The sequence below is a fragment of the Salminus brasiliensis genome, chromosome 22 (assembly GCF_030463535.1).
Source record: "Salminus brasiliensis chromosome 22, fSalBra1.hap2, whole genome shotgun sequence".
In the NCBI taxonomy this organism is placed as follows: Eukaryota; Metazoa; Chordata; class Actinopteri; order Characiformes; family Bryconidae; genus Salminus; species Salminus brasiliensis.
The window spans coordinates 18,683,828-18,707,008 of record NC_132899.1 but is presented as its reverse complement, the minus strand read 5'-3'; the positions used below and the strand labels follow the sequence as shown (position 1 = coordinate 18,707,008).

Below are 23,181 nucleotides of genomic sequence, written 5' to 3'. Positions count from 1 at the left end.
TGGTGCCTGGACCATAGAAATGCTCGAAAATTACTTGGAATAAACCTGCTTGTGATGATATACGTTGCATGACAGTGACTATATATGCATATAGGGCAGGCCATATTTGAACTTTTATTAAATTTTGCATTGGTTTGACCTTTTCTCAAAGGGGGTATAGCATCCATGGGGGGATACACTCTGAATAATAAAGGCTCCTAAATGGCTCTCGGCTTGGGTGTACAGTTCCAGGAAAAATCTTTAATTGGTGTAATAAATGGTGTTTTTAAAACTCTAGTTCTTCCCAGCCAGCACATCTTATTTACAAAAGAGGCTTTTATAGAACTGTACATTGATTGGCACCTTTATTTTTAAGACTGTAGATGATTATTCTTGGAACTCAAATGTTAATTATATAGTAAATATCTTCATGTCACATCAGACTTTAAATATTAAATATTATCACCGCCACAGTTACACTGGCTAACATTAAACGTTAAAAAGTTTTTCGCTTCTCCTGTAAAGTTGACATTTTGAAGATATAAGACAGAAATACCTAAATGACGCCAGCCTGTGTTAGGACTACTTCAGTGTTACAGTCTCAGCAGTTTCTATTCTTTGCTGAAAAAGGCTTCTCTTTCAAACCTGTGCAGTTCCAGACCACACACTCTTTGTAAACTGTTTTAGCACTTTGCAGACTTGTCCTCTTTCACTCGTATGAACATTTTTCATGCTTTAGCTTTGATTGAGCAACTTCCAAGCATACAAGCCTCCACTTACTTTAGCATCTGAGAGCCAGTAATTTGAACCTCATTTTGCATTGCACCACATGGCCAAATGACTATGTATGCGTGTGGGTGCGCATGTATGTGTGTGTGTGAGAGAGAGAATCTACATACCTGTGTTATAGTAATGGTCACTTTGTCACTGCCAGTGATGTCACACCTTGCCTGCAGTCCTGTTAATGGTTAGCACAGTGTCTGTTATCACCTGTGAACACAACCCACTGAGAGAACAGGTGCAGGTGCGATTGTTTCAAAACAACTGTGAAAGCCTGCTGTTCGGTTTCATCCTTAAAAAAGGAGCACAGGAGCTTAATGTGTGTAAATGTGTGATAAAGGCCAGGTCAACATAAAACAAAAACATCTCTGGTTCTAAAGTTATGTAAGTTTTTGTTTAATAAATACTGAGATATGGCTGATGGGCTGGTGTTCTCAGAATGACAGACTAAGTCTAGATTTCAACCTCATTGAACATATTTTGGATATTTGGATGGTAAAAAGCAGAAACTGAACATTGGAGGTCTGGAAAAAAATCTCCCTGCAGAAAAAAGTTTTTTCTTCTGAAAATAATGGAAGCTGTAGGTAAAGGTAAATGGTGGACCCACTAAATGCAAATTCCTGTTTTCAGGATAAGTTTTCACCTTTGTTCCTGAGACACAAAGTCTGTTTTGACTGGAAATTAAATACATGAGAAATGTCTTTGACACTTTCATTTGTGGCTTTACATAATGAAGCAGGCACAGTGACATATTATCTGAAACAGTATGTAGTATCTTTTGTCTCCAGACAAATTGTTTCAAATTCAAAAATGCTTTTTATATCTTAACAAATTCATGTTGTGTATTTGAATGACTTCTACAGTACATATCAGTATATATATATATATATATATATATATATATATATATATATATATATATATATATATATATATATACACATATCAGAATATGTATATATGTATGTTTTTTTGATTGCTAAGCAGGCATATGTCTGTCATAATGTGTGCCTTAAAGCAGTTGAATCTGATGGTGGTTGTAAGAGTGCTCTGAATAATGCTCTGGATGATTGCTGTGCTGTGGATGAGAGCAGCGTTAACATGCAGAGCTGATAGAATGACACTTTTGTGCTTTGGCCACATTAACGAGATTACAGAGGAGGAAAATAGACTGTGTGTGCCTGTGGAGATCATTATTAATTCATCCGCTGTGTGTGATCGTTTGGAGATAGCCTTGGTGGAAGGGGATCACCTCTGACAGATGCCAGCTCATTTAAATTCAAACATGTTGCAGGGAATCGGTGAAGTCTCTGTGATTTTTAAATGTGTGATGGTTATGTTAGGAAAGCTCATACACCACACAAGCTAACTGTACTACTTATTGAGTTCATTAAGTTAACTTAAATTAAATACTGCAGAAAGTAAAGATCACTTAAGCTGGTTAAGTCAAACTAACTCAATCATGAAAAGTCGAGATAATAACTGATGAGTAAAACGCACCTTTCCCATTAGCTTCTGGCATCATCTATTTGGCGTGCCCCCTCACTCCCCCTTATCATGTTGTCTTCCCTCCTCAGCTACCTTCTCCTATGAGCTTAGTTGCAACCTATATAGTGCGTTAGCTTTCTGGCCTCAGTGTTGAAGGCTGTACGAGCAAGTAGCCACTTTCCATGCTGCTGAATGTATAGTGAAAATAAAGTGGACAGCATAAATTAATTTAGAATTATACCATCAACATGAAAGCTGTTTAACATAAAAATGCTACATAGTGTTGCTTTAACTACACAGTAATACTGATTTCTGTTTTGGTGATGTGAATAGCTAGTCTTTTGGCCTTGGCAGTGGTGTGTAAGATTCCCTTTGTATGCCTTTATATGAGAGAACAGAACAGTCCAATTAACACAAGCTATATATATAGTTTGTTCAACATACCTTTAACATACACTGGTAAAAGTATAGGATCCTTGAGGAATTGTTGGAGGTTGAAAACCAATATGCTCCTAAGGTCAAAATACAGTCTGCAGATCTGCTTACATAAGTCTTGAACCCCTTCACACTTTAGTACTTGGCATTCATTTTCATGTTTTACACACATATATAACTTGTATTTGTTGTCATCTTCACCATTATCATAGTTACTGTTATCAGAAATGTCAGAAGTGGTGACTATAAGACTATATGTACAAAAGTATTGGGACACCCCTCTTAATTGTTGAATTCAGGTGTTTCATTCCTATTGCCACAGGTGTAAACGTGTGCAGTCTGCCTTTACACACATTTGTGAAAGAATGGGTGGTTCTTAAGAGCCCACTGAATTCCAGTATGGTACTATAACAGGATGTCACCGTTGCAAGTCAGTTCATGAAATTTCTTCCCTCATGGATTTTCCACCATCAACTGTAAATGGTATTATTGAAAAGTTTCTGCATTCAGGAACCACAGAATACCATGTAAAGTTACAGAGTGTGGTCAACAAGATGCTAAGTTGCATTGTGCACAAAAGTCGCCAACGCTCTGCTGACTAATAAATAATCATTTGTAGTTCTTTACCCACTCTTATAGCTGAGGGGGACCAACTCTGTATTGATGCCTATGGATTTAGAATTTAATGTTGTAACAGCTGCTGTAGGTATAATATGTAGCTGTCCGAATACTTTTGTCTATATAGGTTTGTCATTGCTATTGAAGCTTTCTGACCTTCAGATCTATGTACACTAATATCAACAGCCAGAAAAGCGCACTGAAGACTTTCTTCTCTGCACTGTAATTTACTGCCTAATTGCCTTGTTTGTAATTGTCTGTTTACACACAGTTGTGTCCCCACATAACAACTTGGAAGAGGCTATTATCATGTATGGGGCTGAGGCTGCATTGACAATACTGAAAATAATCAATATAAAATATATATATATATTTGTTTTAATTGAACATTAACACATACACTCTTAAAATTAAGGTGCTTCAAATGATTCTTGTAAGCAATGCCATAAAAGAACACTTTTTGTTCCAAAACAATTTGGTAATAGAGATGTATGATAGCATAATGTATGATAGCATTAAATGGGTACAAAAACCTTTACATTAAGTGAAGTTTCCTTAGACCTTTAAAAGTGCACAGTTTCTAGCATTCACTAGCATCGTACTGGAGTGCGAGTTATGGAGGATGAGGGAGTGCCATCCTACCCACTCTCTGGAACTCTAGACCTAACGCTGCACTACTCAAGTCATTGTTTTTAATATTACTCCCCTGCTGAAACATCCAGATCAAGATCAGCTTGAACTGGTCTTTTTACTTACAGAAATAACATATTTATTGTAAAAAAAAAAAAAAAGAAAACTTAAAATGTGCCTAAAATATGATTGATAAACATGCATAGTCATGCACAGATGCCCCTGAAAATGGAACTATGCATGTTTATCTCCCAGATAAACCGCTTTGGACCCAGATATATCTTCATCAATCATATTTATATCACATTTTAAAGTTTTTATTTTATTTTACAATAAATGCCTTTTATTGAGAGGACTTTGTAAAGGTCTTAAGCCATGGTAATACAGAATAATGGTAAATCTTAAAATACAATTTTACAAAAATGGACTTTTTAACAGAGTGAGTTCAACACTGGCGAGTGCTCATTTACTTTTACTGGTAATCCCCAGTTTGACTCCAGTAAAAAGTTTTAGTATTTTCAACTGAGTGTGTGTGTATGTGTGTGCGAACGCACATGTCCATCGCTGCCATCTAAGCCCTACAGGTAACAGATAATTTCCTGCGGTCATTGGTCTAATGAAGCCGGAGAAGAGGATGGTGGAATTACTAATAGCCGTGTGGTGAACCTGAGACCAGAGCAAATGAGGAGCGGGAGGGAGAGAAAGAGAGAGAGAGAAAGTTCGAAGTGCCTGTCGAATTTGCTGCCAGGCACTGGCCGAATGAAGGATGTCCTCCTGTCCAACTATCTGTGCTCATATCCTGCCAGCATTTCAGAGCTGTGACAAGAAATCAGTCCTGTATTTTAATTACCATACTTATGCCTGTGCGCTCACTCTCAGATACCGCAGCAGTGGTGAGATAGATGATTCACTCTCTCCCTCTGTTTAGCTAGACCATAGGAACATCAATGCTGCACAGGGTTTAAAGGGCCTGTAACATGGCAAATCTTTTTTTTTTAAATAAAGAGGTTAATGTGTGTCAACATTGTTAAAGTTTTTAATCATATCATTTCACTCCTCTTTGGTACATGTGGTTCAAATTGTTTTTGTGATGGCCCAAAAACCTATCCATTTACATAAATCCACCTATTTGCAGTTTTTCAAATAACAGAAGTGATTTACATTTACATTAGCCTTAAAAGCACAGGAACAGAAACAGTCAGATTTTTTTTTAAGATATAAAGAGTGGCTGTTAAATAGTCAAGTAAAAATAATGACTGGTTTCAGTACATAAAACCATGGAAACCTCATGAGTGGGCAAAGGGTAATAGAAAAATGGTTAAGTTTTTTTTTTAACAGTAATTGAAACTTTTTTGGAGCTATAAGTTCTTTAAAGAACCATACACAAGATGTTTTCCATAATAGAAGAGAACCACATAATGAACTAAATGTTTTTCTGTATTTCTGACTACATACAAACATTGGTCCTTGGTCTGTATGTACATTTCTAGGAAAAACATTTATTGGTGTGGAACTTTTGCAATATGTGGAGGTTCTCTAAACTTCCACATCTATTTTACTAAAAGCCTTTCTTAACCCCTTAAACTACTAAAGTTAACGTTTCAGTTAATAAGGCAAACACTATTGTGAAGCTGTTTTGTTTCCAAAATTTTGTGGAGTGCTGCAGGGTTTTATGTTAGGGTTCTATAAAACTGTTGTTTTATAGATGTCAGTTATAATAGTAATGAAGTGTGGGACTATGTACAGGGTTTAAACGGTTTAAGGGTATTAAGAACCGCCCATTTAATGTTCTGTGGGGAAGCAGGGAAGCTTAAAAGAACCCTTTCCAGCACCTTTATTTGTAATGTGTGTGTGTGATGACCACAATAAAAGCAGGCCAAGCGTCAACCACACACCTGGCCCTTACAGAAATAGAAGCTCAGGGCAGGATTGAGGACATGCACAGGTTAATAGCCGAGGTTCCAAATGTCCCAGAAATTACTTTAATGTCCTCCACCTCCACACATTCCTCCTCATCAGAACAGCAATCGCTCCCTCTTCCTTGCGGTGTCCACGCTGCTAACCCATGAGCAAGTGTATCAGTATGTGTGTGGGTGTTCTTTTGGATTACCCCTGAAGGGGAGAGCGAGAGAGAGAAAGAGAGAGAGAAGGAAGGATCTCAGCCAAGGATTTTTGTACATATAAAGTATGGTACACACGCAAGCAGTTGAAAATAGCTCGCTAAGCAAGGAGTGGCTGACTCATTTTGTGTGCAGTGAATTCTCCTCACACCTCCGTACCACATCAGATGGATAGCCTGATGCTACATGCATCTCCATCTCATCTTATATGCACTGTGCAATGTATTGCAGGGCCGGCTTTTTTTTCCTGCTGCCATTGTTTTGGCATCAGTTTGCATCTGGTGTTAGACGCAGCCTGCCCTGGGCTGGGGCAGTCGTGTTGTCAGTAAACAGGTGTTTGCGATATCACTCCACCGATGTATCATGGACTGACAGCCGCACACTGTGACTGAAGGGCATGGAGGCAGTACACAGGAGCCTGTTTTTACCATGCTGGATTCTGTCTCAAGGAGTCTACTATATGAATTCATGAATTTTTTTCATGTATTTTAGCAGAAAGTCGTATTCAATTTTCTAACAATGGAACGACAATTCAATTACAATTACAATTACAATTACAATTAATTGTTTTGATTTTTCTGGCATTCTTGCACGACCAGTCTGTAGCCTCCACCCACCTCTCTATCCTTCAGATTATCCCCTTCGAAAATTAGTCTTACCTGTGAATTAAAGAAAGAAAGAAAGAAAGAGATTTACATCCTAATTTACATATCTATTGACTGAAGAAATCATGACATTGGGGTTATGTGTTTAAGGTTAGCAGGTTTTTTATTTACATAAAAACAGAAGTTATCGTCAGTTGGAATTGGCTATATGCCTCCAGCTCTATGTGATCAGGTTGGGAAAAGCTGTAGTATTTCTTTAAGAACACTGCTAACTAGTCGCTGCGTAATGATGTCATCCCTCTTATGGCATTCTCAGCAGCATGTACTTGAGGGAGGCCGTGCGGCCCGTCTATTTTAACTATGCCCTGACTTTTGTCTCCACTAAATATTTTATGGCCTCTTCTCAACACCAAGCAGCCCACTACAGCTACCACTCACAACATTCACAGTAGGGGAAGAGACTGAAAGATTTCCGCAGCACCAGGGAACACCAGGGGGTGGGTTGCATGGACATTAGCCTAGCTTCTGATGCTAATTAAGTGTGACAGAGACAGAAAACAATTTTCTGCAGTGGGATGCAGGAGCTGATCAGACACAGCATCAGCAGGGATGCTGAAATTTGTAGAAGTGTGCCAGAAATGAAAAGATCTGTCTTCCCAAGCTAGTAGGTTTACATCTCAGATTCATAGAAACAAATTAAAAGCACAATTTGATGAAAAAACATGTTTGCTCAATTTCTCTGACACCAAATGTAGTCAATTACCCCCAGAATGTTTGGTGTTCTAATTTGGCTTCTTTGGTTTTGCACTGGAGCTATGTGGTTAATTGTGTAATGGAAGCTTACACCCCACTAATAGGCGTCATTAAAACTGCATGCTAAATCACCATGCACTTTCCTTAAACTTCCTTGAGTTGTTAAGTAATCTCAAATGGACTTGCTTATGTTGCTTATGTGACACTGGTCCTTTTGAAACCTGTGATTTTGTCCATTTTTCAAATGAAAATAAACATGCCACAAGTCTGTTTGAGATTACATACATGCGGTTGTATGCAAATGTTTGGACACTCTTAGTAAACATTTAATATTTTTTTGTTTTTATTCAGAAATAATGAACACAGCTTCAGTAGCTAATCAAACAACATTTTCTAGTGCACCGGTACTCCTTCTTTTCTAACATTTAATCACAACCAGCTGAATTTCCCAACATTATACATTCTCTGACTCTCTCTGACACCCTGTGCTATCACTAGGCAACCATGGGATCCTCTAAGCAACTGTCAAAATATCTGAAAATGAAAGTAAGTGGTGCCCACAAAGCAGGGTGTAGTGAGCAAGTGTTTTCAGCTTGCATTTGTTTCAGTGTTGAGTCTTATTAAGAAACTGCTGTTCATGGGAACTGTGGAGGTCAAGCTGAGACCTAGAAGACAAAGAAAACTCTTGAGAGAACTGCTTGTATGTTGGTAAGAAAGGCAAATCAACCTTTCTAAGTCCTTGGCTTTGTAAAGTGTGCAAACTTTTGGACGTACCATATTAGATGAGTTACAGAAACTATGTTAGCTACTGTTCATGTAATGTAAATTGGCCAAGGGTGCTCAAACGTTTACATATAGCTGTAAGTAAAGATTGAAATGTGCAGCTTGCACAATGCTAATTTTGAAATGACTCACTAGCTACATAAGCCTTATTACTAAGAAGCAAAATTTAATACCAAACGCTTGGCTGATAAATTGTATAGGAATAGGCCATAATGTAAATCCATTTTTTTTTATAAAACGGTCACTTTAATCTCCAAATTGTAAAGTAAAAATTCCAAAATGAGCTAAAAAAGCTTGGTTAAACAGACTTTATGCACTTGATTGTTTAGATGTTTTCAATCTCATTCAATCACATTCTCTTTTCTAATGAGTACACTTTTGACTGTATTTCTGTCTCCAGGCTGAGGAAGGGGAGCAAGTAATGGAGTCTCTGTTCGGGGGGGAACTGGGCCTGCTGGGAGGCAGTGAGGGACTAAAGGAGGATGGCTGTGGAGTGGGCTGGGCCGGATCGCCCTCACCAGAGGACATGTACTCAGCCTCCCACTTTGCCCTCATCAGCGCCTACCAGGACATCAAGACCCGATTGGCCGGCCTGGAAAGAGAGAACACCGACATCAAGAGGAAACTCAAGATTTATGAGATAAAGGTAATGATCAGGGCTCAAAAGGAAGACCTGTCTAAACGAATGTGGGACGTTTCTATTAAGGGAGGCCTCAAATTGAGAAAACGCAAGCCTCTGCTTCCAGATTCACACAGCAGAGAGGCATTGATCAATACTCACTTTGAGCAGCTGAATAAATGACGAGGCGTATTGATACTGAGAAGTTGATCTCCATGGGAGGCATTAATAATAACATCTGGGATCAGACAGGGCTCTTTAAGAGCAAGTGCTCAGGCCCTGACATGCTGTATGAAAGAGTTTTATTTATAACCCAGCTGGCATGTGAGCTCAGCGGTGTATAAACAACTTTGCTGCCTCTCTGCATCTCTGGGAGCATGAACCCTGTACATGTCACACTGAAAATGTTACAATGTGTTCTATTTAGATTAGGGACTATAGCACAATCACACTGCAAGAGTATATGTACATTGATATGCATTCACTAAGCACTTTATTAGCACTAGCTGTACACATACTTATTCAAGCAATTATCTAATCAGCCAGTTGTGTGGTAGAAGTGCAGCACATAAAATCATGCAGAGACAGGCCAACAGCTTCCAGTGACATTCACATCATCCATCAGAATAAAAAAACATTAATCTTGAGATATTGAGCGTGGCATGATCCTTGGTGTCAGACAGGCTGGTTTGAGTATTTCTGTAACTGCTGATCTCCTGGGATTTTCATGCTCTGTTTAGTGAAATGAAGAAATGACGCCCAGTGGGCAGCAGTTCTGCAGACGGAAACATGTTGTTGAGAGAGGTCAACAGATGAATGGCCATGGATGATTTGAGCTGATAGAAAGGCTACAGTGACAATGATGAGCAGTCTGTACAATCATGGTGAGCAGAAAAGCCTGTCAGATTGCTCAATATGATATAGATTGGCTCCAAGCGCAGAAGACAAGGTCAGGTTCTACTTCTTTCAGCCAGGACCAGAAAGTTGAGGGTGTAGTGGGTACAGGTTCACAAGAATCTAGAGCACTCTGATTATATACCTGATGATTCTTTAAATTAAAGATTAAAAGACAGGGTTTGAGGAATAGGACAGATTACTGGACAGTTGAAAAATGTAATGGTTTGGGGGAAGTTTTCTTGGGCCTGTAAAAGCAATGTAGCATTTTACCTAAAAATAAACCGAACTTAAAATAACAGCTTCAGAATATCTTGGAAAAGGGAGAATAGCATTGATGTCTTTGCTACTTGGGCCTCGACACACTGCTAACTGCAGTATGTAAGGCACAGCACCATTCCTTTGAACTGTGCAACATTCATATTTGAGTCATATTTATATGAAATCCGGGTAATACCACCCTACTGTGACATTCACTTTCAGCTTGTCCAGAAAAACGTGTTCTTTAGTGGCAACCTTAGTGGCCAATTACACTTTACGACTGTAGGTGGAGCCGAGTAGCAAGAAATACCAATTCTCCATAGTGCTGCTTTTATACCAGCCATAACATGAATGACCATGTGCATCCCTTTATGGCCACAATTCACCCATCATCTAATGGCATATTAGTCCTAATATTCTGTACTGGTCACATAAGTTGCATTCTCACCGATCACAAGATGGCTGTAGTTTGTTTCATTCAATGGATTGAACTCATGATGTCCCAACAAAAGGGCCAATGTTTAAAGTTATGATGTTTTGATGTTAGGGAAGATATATATATATATATATATATATATATATATATATATATATATATTAACACACACACACACACGTACACAGAATTCGATAGGGGCTAATAATAATGCAGTTTAATGCCAATACTGCTGCCAAGCAATTAGTTATTAGTGTTTAATTGCATATTCCGAACATGGATTTGGCATCCTTCCAGAACAGCTGTGCCTCTGTGCACCCAAAAAATTAGAGCATCTTCTTTACTGTGTATGTAATTGAATCATTAATCTTCTTCATGCTGTGGTAGTGCTGGACTGAGTAGGACTGCAGCACTCAGCATCAAAAGGATGGCCATGATCCACTATAACCTCTTCCCTGGAGCATTAAATCTGCTCTATCTGTGAGATCCCTCAGAATGACCCAACAGCAGGAACAACTGTTAGGATCAGCACAGGGTAAAATCACAAGCACTTACAAATACACACAGAAATACTGTGATGCACTGAAGTTTCATGATTGACTTTCTTTTGGCAATACCTGTGTTGACGTAATATCGACTGGCTGCAAATGCAACCCAACTGGACAGCTGAACATGCTTGGAGGAGACTGTCAGTCTGTCACGTTGGCCTACAGATGACTGCAATGCCATTTTTCAGTGTTTAGGTTTTCATTCACTATTTTTACAAGATTGACATATTGCAACATAGCCTGGACTACTTTTTAATGAGACTGAATACTGTAAAGTCAGTCAAAACTGATGATATTTAAATAAATTAATTTCAGTAATAAAGTCAACCAAAACTAACCATTTCTACTTATGATTGGTATAAACAGTCACCCAGGGCCCCTAAACCACCAGGGGGCCCCGCAAGCATGTAATATACAATGTATTTATTTTACTTATTGTATGCAATTTAGAATATTCCCAGTCTACTGTTCTGTTGTCTTTACTAGTCAACACTGCCTAGTAAAATAAATTAAGTAGTAGTAGTAGAAGTTCTTTTTAGTTCTTACAGTGGGGTTTGGAGTGGACTGGGACCCTAAGCAGGGGGTTAGAAAACGGTAATGTAATTATAAATCACAACTTGTTTTGTTGTAAGCAAACTAATAAAATAAATTACAAGACAAATGTAAAATCTTTCAAAAGTTCTTTGACTCAGGCCTGCCTAAGCAGATCAGTGTAGGCATGCTAGCTGGACTAGCCTCAGAACAGCAGCTGCTTTCAGGGAGAGAGTGGGGCTGCAGATAGCCTGGGGGACTCGGCACTCTGCACAGCTCAGTGCTCAGCACAAGGCTAAACTCGGGGAACAAATTTATCCAGCGCACACTTCAAAGCTCCCTCTGCGCTGCGGGGGGACTGAAAAATATATAAGGTGCACCAGGTTATGACACAACATCTCCTGACACACCACAGCCATGGTTGAACGACACATGGTTGAAGAGTGATGGAAGAGCTTCACTGTTGTTTTGACAGGTCTCTTCTTTGTTCTGGTGCAGAACAACCTAGCTAATTTATTCGTGCAAGAAGACGTCTAAATGGAAAAGGTTGATTTTGGCCCTGATTTGACATGTGGTGTAAGTGAATCCTCCAAAGTTATAGCTGTCCAAAAATTCTATTTCATAAGACGCTGCAATATTAAATCCTCCCACGTCCTTATATAACATCAGTGTTGATGTTTCTGTGCGATCCATCTCAAACATTTCTTGCAAAACATCTCATAATGTAAATATTTGTCATCAGAGGTGTTCTGCCTCCTGAGGGGTTTGTTGTTTGTTCATCTAAATCAGTGCGGAAGTGTCTTCCTGCTATGGAGTACAGAATTTGTGCACCCAGTGATAATAACGCTGGAATGCAAATTACATTTAAGTTCTTAAAAATTCCTAGCAGAGCATGCTAGAACAGGGGGAACTGGGTTTTAATGACGGTTCTCTGTGGTTTAGTTTAGTTAGCCATGGAATGTTCATCTTTTACATTTGAAGGAATAGTAAAGCATTTCTCATCTCACTTTCTTTATACATCTGTAGCATACAGTCAGATATACTGATACTATATTTATCATGTTATTTATTTATTCATTGAAATGAATGGACAGGTGCTCTTACCATCACTGCTATGACCACATTAAGTTATACTACACCATGACTATTATTTAATGATTAAGAATATATTGCACACATGAGCATTACAACAGTTTAGGTGGTTTAGTGACTTTTATCAAAAATGTATAAATAGTTCAGACCAGGGGAGGATGGGTCCCCCTATGAGTCTTGGTTCCTCCCAAGGTTTCTTCCTCCAGCTCTGAGGGAGTCTTTTCTTGCCACTGTCACCTTTGCTCATTCGGGGTCTTCGTATTTTTTCATATCTTTTTATGTTATTGATCCATTTTTTGTGTCTTTTACTAATTATTGATTATGTAAAGCTGCTTTGTGACAATACCAGTTGTAAAAAGTGCTATACAAATAAATAAGATTTAATTTGATTTGATTTGATTTGACTATATAGCTATCATAATGTACGGAAGCAACATGTAAAATTTTCTTGATTCATTAAACATTCAGTGATGGTGTGTGTTCATGTGTGCGCAGTTTCCCATGATCGGTGACTTTGGTGAGGACAGGAATTCCTACTGCTCCTTTGAGCCCAAAGACACGGCTCTCCTCCAGTCAGAGAATGGCAATCTACAGCAAAGAATCAACATCCTTACTCATGAGGTGAGAGCAGTGCGTTACCAACACCACATAGTCCAAAACATCTCAGAACAGTGCAACATGCTATTTAACACAACACAACTCAACCCAGTGTTATTTAACACAATTCAGCACAGTACAACTCAACACATATCAACATAGCACAATTCAAACATCTCAGAACAGGACAACTTAAACACAGCCCAGCTTTATACAGTACTGTACTGCTTAACACAACATAAAACATCTCAGAACAAGACACTTTATCACAACTCAACTAAATACCTGCTGCTTAACACAACTCAACACGATTCAGCGCAACTCAAAACATCTCAACACAGCACAGCTCAAACATCTTAGAACAGCACTTCTACTCAACACAGCACTATACAATGCATTCATTTGGTAGTTCATTTTTTCGGCAGAGGCAGTAATTGTGAAATATACTTTCTGCTGATATCAGATTTGCATGGTTTGGGCCAATTTTCAACATAAAAAGCTGCTTCCCCTTGTGTGTGATGGGATGATGCCGTAACGAGACGATCATAGCACTCCTCTTTCACTGCACCTCGGCTCGCCGTCTTCTGAAGCCCCTCATCAATTAATGATGGCAGTTATGTGTTTCCATAGCCACCCAGCAGCATCCTCTGCTCCTCTCTCACCCTGCCCACCACCACCTTCCCTCTTTCTCTTTGTCATCTACTTTTCCCCTCCTGCCATTCCCGCCACACTTTCTCAGACGTTCATTACTGCATGGTTACAGCCCCCATTTTTCACTTCTGGGCCTGACTGCTTGCGCTCTAGTGGCCTTCTTTCTTTCTTTGTGTCTTAACCGACCCTTGTTTCTCTTTTCTTCTTTCCCTCTTTTTTTAATCCTGCTTGTTTGTAACTCGTCCTCTCAGTCTGAGCTTTACACCAAAGCTTTAGCTGGACTCTGGTGCACGAGCCTGATACAGAACATCATTATCTGTAAGGGCAGGAGATCAGTGCTGAGAGCTTTACAATGGGATAATCACTGTGAATGCTCATGTGTTTGCATTGAAGCATTGAATTTATTATTTATCATTTATTATTATTGTTATTGTTATTATTATTATTATTATTATTATTATTATTATTATTTATCATGTTGTTAAATATTAAACTTACTCCTATTGGTTAAAAGGAAATGGCAAGCTTTGGCTTCTCCCATTCTCCCATTGTCAAGATTGAGTGAAGGTTTTTAAATGGTTCTTGGCTTGGAGATATGATTCTAGGAAGGAAAGGTTCCTTGAACTCACTCCAAAAGGAATCTTTTTTTCAGGCCCTTATTTTTGAGGCTGTGTCTATTTTGTGTGTCGTCCAGCTTCAGAAGAGTAAGGAGCGAGAGGAACAGCTGGAAGATGTCATTCAGGCCTATGAGAAGATTCACATGGAGAAGAGCAATCTCCAAAGAGACCTGGACAAGATGGTGAGTGTGAGCTATGGAGCTTGCTAAAACATTCATACAAAAGTCTAGCCTGTACCCTGACAGCATGCTAAGTTTGGCTCGAGAAACCACAGGCAGGAGTTATAAGTAGCCCCAGCATCTGCTCGGGGCCTTAATCTAGCCAGGTGTCCATTTGATTAATCTGGACTATCCACATCTACTAATCAGGTACAGGGCCAAGAGATGCCAAATGATTTTGCTCTCATATGGCTACTGCTGCTTTAGAAAACTGAGGCTCCTTAATTGTATAGGTATAATTACACTGTCAGTGTTATTCGTGCATTCCAAATGGCTTCATAGTTTTGGGCTTTTGTAAATTACATGATGCAAGCATCAGAGCATCTGTGCCTCTCTCGCTACACTCACACACTCAGCTAGCCATCAGCTGTTGAGTTTACACATTCTCCTCTTTGGCTGTTGGCACAGAGTTGGTAGGCATTCTTGCAAAGTGTAAAAACAATGTCCTTTCTCTCAGCCCATTCCTCTTGCCTTGGTAATTCCGTGACTATCCGAGTCTTCAGTTCTTCCTGTTTGTGGTTCTTTCTCTTAACTTGTACCCTAGACATCTCTGGTGGAGAAGCACGTGGAGCGGATCCACAATCTGGAGGCTGCACTGAGACAACGTGAAAGCTCACTCCACAAACTGAATACACAACTGCACAGCAAGGATATGCAGTACCTGCAGCTACATGCCAGTCCAGATACACACAGTGAGTGTGTGTGTGTGTGTGTGTGTGTGTGTGTGTGTGTGTGTATTTCAGAACATACATTTGTTACAAGGCCAAACATCACCATGTTTCATTCTTTAAATGTAAAAGGCCAAAACTATTTCATTTTAGTTACTATAGCATATACACTACTATATGCTCAAAAATATTGGGACACCTGCTCGTTCATTGTTTCTTCTGAAATCAAGGGTATTAAAAACAGGTTATTCTACTTATGTTACAGTTACTGTCTGGGAAGGCTGTATATTAAATTTCTACTATATGTTGTAGCATTGCTGTGAGGATTTGATTGCACTCAGCAACAAGAGGGTCAGTGAGATCAGAATGTTGGATGATCACCAGCCTACCTCGTCCCCAACTCCCCAACTCATCCCAAAAGAGCTCCATCATTACTGGGAACACAGCTCCACTGCTCCACAGCTTACTGCTCCTCTTATACTCTTCTAGTCAATGCCTGGCATTAGGCATGGTTCCAATAGTACATGTTATAGGTCACATTGCATTTTTGTTGTTGTTTATTCCAGCCACATGTTGCATATTGTGAGAGGTGGAGCTGCTGTGTTTCCCAACCAGCTCATGCTGGGAGCCCCCTTACCTGATCCAATTAGGGAGGAGCTTCCAGACCCCTTTAAAACTCTGCTTACACACAGAGAGAGGGAGAGGACACAGAGACAAACAAAAGGACTGGCTATATGAGCTTAGAAACGCTGGGCTCAAGACAGTCCAAGGACTTCTTAAAAGAGCTAGGTCTTAGGGCTGCATCTGGAGTTCATGTGGCGGCATCATACTGTGGCCTGTGTGTGTGTGCTTGAGGGACTTGTGGGGTTTTCCAGTATTTTTTTTTCTGTCCTGGCACCTTAGTGGTGGGTGAATTTCCCCTGGGTGTCCGAACTATAGAGTCACTTGCTATCTTCAAACGCAGACTGATAACCTGCCTTTTCCAAGAGTACTTAGGCAAAGTGTATTTTATGTTGATTATTGTGTATCTAGGTATCCACTCTGATTTTCGTATTTAGTAGCATCTAGCTTGAAGTACCTTTTGGATTTTAGCAAATACAAACTAGCTAAATATATTTCCTGAGAAAAAAGTTAAGCACTTTTGTAAATTGCTCTGGATAAGAGTGTGTGCTAAATCCCTTAAATTTAAATGTATCAAAACTATCGTAAAATGCTGCTCCTCTCATTTTATCTTGCTGATTTGTGACATAAAAGTCACACAAGTGGCTAATAAATGTCTACACCCAAGTTCATGTGCATTTATTATAAATATAATAGCAGAGAAACACTGTCACTCAACTATAAATACCATTTCACAACTCATTTTAACCATTTGGCCACTTAAGGAAGATGCTGAGGAATGCCCTGTAGTGATCCACTGTATAGTTAAAGGAAATAAAATATGATATGTACATAGTTATTATTTTGAAAGCTATTTTAATTGTCCTTTGAGTTCAACGTTACCTCTGTTTCTCAACCCTGAATAGAACAGAATCTTTATATTCCGGCCCAATGACATCTCTCCCATAGAGGTCACAAAGAGAAACACAAAAGCAGCAGTGAACGCAGCCTACAGGTTCAAAAGTTGTACGATTAAATTAACAATCAAAATGTACATAACTATATCTACATATTTGCAGGCGGTTGGGTGTTATTAATAAATATGTTGTATTTCTGAGTAATATCTATAATAACAGCCTCCTAGTAAGTGTGAAGGTGGGTGTGTGCAAGTACAGTAAATATCACAGTCCATTACTGTATGTGGTTGTGTGTGTGTGCGTGCTCACAGTAAAGTAGTAAGTGACTAAGAGTAGTTTGATTGGGCTGGGAGTGGTATGATGGAGGGCACAGCTCTGGGGAAAAAAGAAGACGAAGCAAGAAGCTGTTCCCCAGTCTATGGTGATCATTGCCTTTGAAGCGCCATCGGGTTACATCACCCTGTCGCCCAGGACTAACATGTATAAAAACAAACATGGGTGGGTGGGTGTGGGGATGTTCTCAAGGAGTGTATTTCTGTGCATGGCCTGTACAGAAGAGACACATCTCAAAAGAGCGACATAAATAGCGTCCCCGTGGCCAGAGTAGCTCATTTAAATGTTCACAATTGCTCTGCATTTGACGAGAGTGGAGACGCCTAATTATCAACCAATTTTCAGTCCTTTTTTTTCACCATGAAAATGAAGTCGCGCTGTATAATTTTTTTACGATTTTTCCATGCACATTAATTTCCATCATTGATTCTGTCTAACTTATTCCTACCCCTAGAAAGAACAAAATAGCTCCTTCCTAACAACTTCCCTGAAGAACTAGAACAACTTGTTTCCAGCTCATTGCTTTCTCTCTCTCTCTCCATGTTGTTTTTTTTGTTAGATCGCTGTAGGAACAGATCTTCCCACTCGCTTTCTAGGTCCAGAATGAGCCACAAGGGAAAAGAGAACCTTACATGTCAGCACAACCTCTGGTGGTCCTACCCTCTGACCCCTTGCCCTTACACTGGATAAGAGTGAAAAGCATTCTGTGAAAAGCTGACTCATGCAGAGCAATTTAGAGTCCAATTCAATCAGTTTATGCAACAAGGGGAAGAGTAGGGGGAAGAGGTTCTGTATAAGACTAGAGATTAGATTTTGGCTGCAAGCGTATGAACTGGAGTCTAGAGTGTAGAAAAACTGTGCGGAATGTAGGTGTGTGTGGGCGTGTGGTGGTTCATGCTTGCTTATTGCTGAACCATCACAATAGGTGCCTGCTCAAGGACTGTTTCTTTATGAGCAGCTGAATCACAGTGCCCACACTGGGGGAGAAGTGCAGTCTCCTATCCTCCATCATCAAGGCGTCATTGCTGGCAGGCTGAAATGTGGAGGCAGTGGGAGCTGAGCCCAGCCCTGCTGGCCTGCTGCTCTCCGCACGGCACATGCCTCTGGCTCTGCTGCAAGACAATGCTTGCGATTGCACTAAAGATTAAAGAGACCATTTTCTACTTTTCTCTCTAATTTGATTTTCTTAGGTCTACTTTTGATGTTTGGGTCATTTTTGCATGAGCATTCTCTAATCTCCCATCAGCTTTCAGAATGAATTGTCTTCAGGGCTGATGTAAAGTGGCCTGCAAAGTTTGGACCCCTGGTCAAAATATATTGTACTGTGAACAGCTAGGCGAGTAAAAATGACATAATTTCCAAAAGGAATTAAGTTAAATATATATATATATATATTTTTTTTACTATTTTAAGCAATATTACTTTTTTATTTCCACCTTTCACAGTCTCAAATTAACACAAAAAAAGCAAAAGGTTTGGGCACCCTGCATGTTCACTACTTGGTGACACTCCCTCTGGCAAATATTGCAACATATAAATGTGTTTTTGGAGCCAACTAAGAGTCTTTCAGTTTTCATTTGTTGGATTTCCAACCATTCCTCCTTGCAAAAGGCTTCTATATCTGTGAGATTCTTGGGCTGAGTTTTTTGCATTGTTCTTATGGGGTCCATCCATAAAATTTCCAATGATGTTTACATCTGGGAACTGTGAAGGCCATGGCAAAACCTTTAGCTTAGGTCACATTAGGTAGGCCATTGTAGATTTTAAGGTGTGTTTAGGAGCCAAGGTGTGTATTGCAGCCAAAAATTATATATTTTGACATATAAAAGGACTTGTATCAAAAATGCATCAGGCTTGTTTAAATGTTCCTTAGAACTTCTGATGCTGAATTTTATGTTGATAATGCTGATGACTCTTCCATGTTTATACATATTTAGAACTCCAGAGTCAAAATCTAAGTACTAAGAACGTCGTTCACAGCCAAATAGGGGTCTTGTTTCTAGAAAGTTTCTAGAAATACTATAAGTACCTCTATTAGAAGGTCTTCTTTCAAACCCCAACCTGAACTTGATCATTCCTGTTAACTGTCGTTTCTAGATTACATAATGAAATGAGGAAACAGTCAGGGGGAAACTCCCTAGACCAAGACTTGAAGTCACTTAGCTGGCCCAGCTACAGTCTTTATGAGCAGGGTAAAAAGTCCTATTCAACCTGAGATACCTCAGAGCTGTGAAATAGCTTGTCTCGTCCCTGTAGAGAAGTATTGCCAATTGGAGTCTGGAGTAGATAAACATGAACCTAGTGGCACCATGCCTAATGCCAAGCATGGACTAGAGGGGTATAAATTCCTCCAACATTTAGCTGTGGAGCAGTAGAACTGTCTTCTCTGCAATGATGGTACTCTATCCAATACTTTTGGGATGAGTTAGGGAGTTCTGGATAAGGTGGGGTGTTAATCATCCAACATCCTGATCTCACTAATGTTCTTATTACTAAATGAAATACAATTCTCAAGACAATACTTCAAAATCCAGTAGAAAGTCTTAATTGAACAGTTGCAAAAGAAGGATAAATCCCCAAGAAACATTGAATGAGCAGGTATCCCAAACATTTTGTCCATTTGGTGTAAGAAGTCAAGATTTAATCTTTAATACGTGAATATGTTCTGTTGTATCTGTAGAGACATGTCGGTCATGTAAACAGGTAACCTTGACATTGTATGTGTGTGTGTGTTCTGCACCAGGGCTAACCAGCTGGAGTCTTTATGAGCAGAGGGAAAGGTCCCCCATAGCCTGAGATGCCTCAGAGTTGTGAAGTATAGTCACTCCAGCAGGAGGCATAAGAGGTCTCGAAGCCGTGATGTAGAGACATCGCCAGTTCAGTCAATTTCTAATTTACCCGTTGCACATTACTGGCACTTTTGTAATGTTGTGATATAATGCCTCTAAAATCTCTAAAACATGATAAATAACGTCACGCAGGACGTGATGTTGATCCAGAAGTCCTAAACTGAATAAAGAAATATTTAAACAAAAGATTTCAATTGACAATTTCTGCTCTGGAACAGTTAAGGAAAAAACACTGTTCATTTCTAATTTTCCCTTTTGAAAACCAATTTGGAGCCCTGGTCAAAACACTGACTAAAATTACCCAAATGATTCTTTTATGTGCTTTTGGGAAAGGGGAGAGGGTGTGTTATTGATTTAGTCCAGTAATTTTTCTTTGTTTGTCAGCTTCCTAACACTTATTCAGAATGGCAGCTGCTAGCTGAAAAGGAACAAAGCCTGTTTGGCCTCAAAGCCATTTGATGCTCAGAAGGACATCAGAAAGGATATTTTAGGATGACATGCAGCGGCCGCTTTGAGTATCACCTGTGTGTTACATCAGGAGTGTGTGCGTGTGCGTGCGTCAAATGCATGTATAAAATTTTAATACTCAAGTCTAATGCTGAATGACTATTAATACACTATATGTCCAAATGTGTGTGGACAACCTTTCTAATGAATGCATTCAGCTACTTTAAGTTGCACCCATTGATGACACAGATGTGCAAATGCACACACACACAGCTTGTCTTGTCCCTATAGAGAAGTATTACCAATAGAATAAGACTCTCTGGAGCAGATAAACATGAACCTATTGACACCAAGCCTAATGCCAGGCATGGGCTGGAGGGGTATACAGCCCCCCAGCATTGAGCTGTGGAGCAGTGGAACTGTGTTCTCTGGAACGATGATGCTCTATCCAATACGTTTGGGGGTTGGGATTGGGGGTGAGTGGCTCATCCTCACAGCAATGCTCTGAAATGTAGTAGGGAGCCTTCCCTCATGGAGTAGAGACAGTTACTCCAACAAAAACAGGATAAGTTCTAAACAATGAAAAAGCAGGCGTCTCAATACTTTTGTCCATATTGTGTAAAAATCCAGGCTTTAATGTTTAATATGTGGACATGTTCTGTTGTGTTGGTTGTATAAATGAGTGACCTTGACCTTGCATGTGTGTGTGTTGCACCAGGGCTGGACTGTCCAGCTTTGACCCTGCAGAGCTCCCGAAGTCTGGATACCCTCTCCGATCTCAAATTGCAGCAGCTGGAGGCGGAGCTAGAAGGGGCGAGGCACGAGGCTCAGGGAGCGTGTCAAAGGGAGGAGGAGCTAAAGGCTGAGTGTGAGAGACTGCAAGAAGAGTTAAGAGAGCTTCAGAATAACCAGAGGCAACGGGTCAGTACACACACACACACATTTCCTTATTTAGGCCAAAAATTTATAAACCAGTACCAATATTTTCCAGGTTGCTGTAATATAGTGTTCGTTAAACCAGGAAATTACTGTTCATAGTGCTGTGTGTTTTTCTTGTGTGTTTGCGTGCTGGAGCAGGAGGTGAACTCCACCTGTGCCCAGTGTGATGTGGAGTGGATAAAGAAGGTGGGAGATGAACAGTAAGTTGCTGAGCACTTACTCCAACACATACAGTGGTCAGTCTCCTTTGCTCCATAAAGTCTTTAAAGAATCTGGTCTTCCAGATTATCACACCTCTGTTTAAAAAACATATCATGTGTACAGACGCACAGCACTGGAATTAGTCAGCTGCACTGAAGCTCTCTAAAGAACATGGCATCGAGCAGCAGAGGGCAGTATGGCTTCTGGAAAAAGTGCTTACCACCAAGCCAGTGCTGCTGTTTCAGTGCAGTGCTTTGAGAAATACATCTCCTTCCGTGAGGCTCACACACACATTCTACATAAAAAACACCCCCAGTTGCCCCTTCAGTCCCCCCACACCCTGCATCCCCCAGCCTGGCCTCAACTCTTCCACTCTGCTTCCTCCTCTGCCCACTGGTTTAGAACCCGACCTTCGCTCGCTCAGGATGGAGAAATTACGAGAGAATTGAAAGTACACTGCGAGCGGAGATGTGTACCCAGAAGCCTACTCCTTTTCCACCTTGCTCGCCTCAGAGTTTCACAGGCGGCTCCCCCTCTCTCTTCGCATTCTCTGTCTGAATCGCAGCATCAGTTCTTGTAAGTACTGGCATTTAATGTAAATGGCCAAAACTGACAGCAAAAATCCCTGGTAATCTTCCTTGTTGCTGACATTAAAGTTTTTTTTTTTTTTTTTTTTTTTTGACGTGGCCTTGATTTATTGAAAGGTTTGGGTTTCTGAGAGGAAAAAAATCAAAACATCAAAGTTTTCCTGTCACAGTCATGCAAGCCCCTGAATTCTGATGAACATTTATCAGGCCAAGAAGGCCTCAACTGATCAACTGATTAGGTTGCAAAACCTTCCATCGTGATTTATTTCACAATAAGCTGCACCGCTGATTTTATCACTCATTTAATTTTTATCTAATATTGACACATTACTGGAACACTGTGCAATGCCAGCAGTTTACAACATGTCTAAACTTACTGAATATTGCTGTTGGATTTAGCAATAATAGTAAATAATTAAGCTATTAATTAAAATGGAAAAAGACCTTGATCAGATTTTGGTTTTCTACTAGGCATTGTAATAAACATTTTTTTATTAAAGCACATCAATTAAGATGCGTATCTTAACTACTCTAACACTCTACTACCCCACAAGCACCAAATCACAGTTACCATCACATCACATAGTGTGTTGCACATTGAGATCTGGGGTTTTTGGAGGACAGTTCAACACATTGAACACTTTGTGAAGTTCCTCAAACCATTCTCCAACAGTTTGTGCAGTGTGGCAGGTAGGGCACACTCTCCTGCTGAATCAGGCCATCTGCCATCAGGGAATACCTTTGCCATGAAGGGGTGAACCTGGTCCCCAATAATGTTTATTTAGGTGATCAGTGTGAAGTTAGGTGCCAAATTTCTGTTTACATGACTCACTGGACCAGATTTCCTTCTTCCATTGCTCAAAGGTCCAGTGACAGTACTCGTGTTCCTATTGTTTTTAACATGTTCACTGCAGATCTGACTGTTTGCATACTATTAATGGAGGCCGGGGCAACACTTTGAACTCTTGGGCACATTATCCTGCTG

At 39.9% G+C, this 23,181-nt stretch overlaps 1 protein-coding gene across 2 annotated transcripts in view; it reads left to right on the top strand.

Annotated features, from left to right (window-relative positions):
* LOC140544060 (TANK-binding kinase 1-binding protein 1-like) overlaps window positions 1-23,181 on the top strand; it is a 60,127-nt gene that overhangs the window by 23,994 nt on the left and 12,952 nt on the right. For both annotated transcript variants that reach the window (XM_072667421.1, XM_072667422.1), the window contains exons 2-7: window positions 8,592-8,837; window positions 13,068-13,193; window positions 14,515-14,619; window positions 15,200-15,347; window positions 21,188-21,390; window positions 21,547-21,608. In XM_072667421.1, the coding sequence (XP_072523522.1) occupies window positions 8,613-8,837; window positions 13,068-13,193; window positions 14,515-14,619; window positions 15,200-15,347; window positions 21,188-21,390; window positions 21,547-21,608 (869 nt within the window). In that variant the 5' untranslated portion in view covers window positions 8,592-8,612. The remainder of the gene's footprint in view (window positions 1-8,591; window positions 8,838-13,067; window positions 13,194-14,514; window positions 14,620-15,199; window positions 15,348-21,187; window positions 21,391-21,546; window positions 21,609-23,181) is intronic.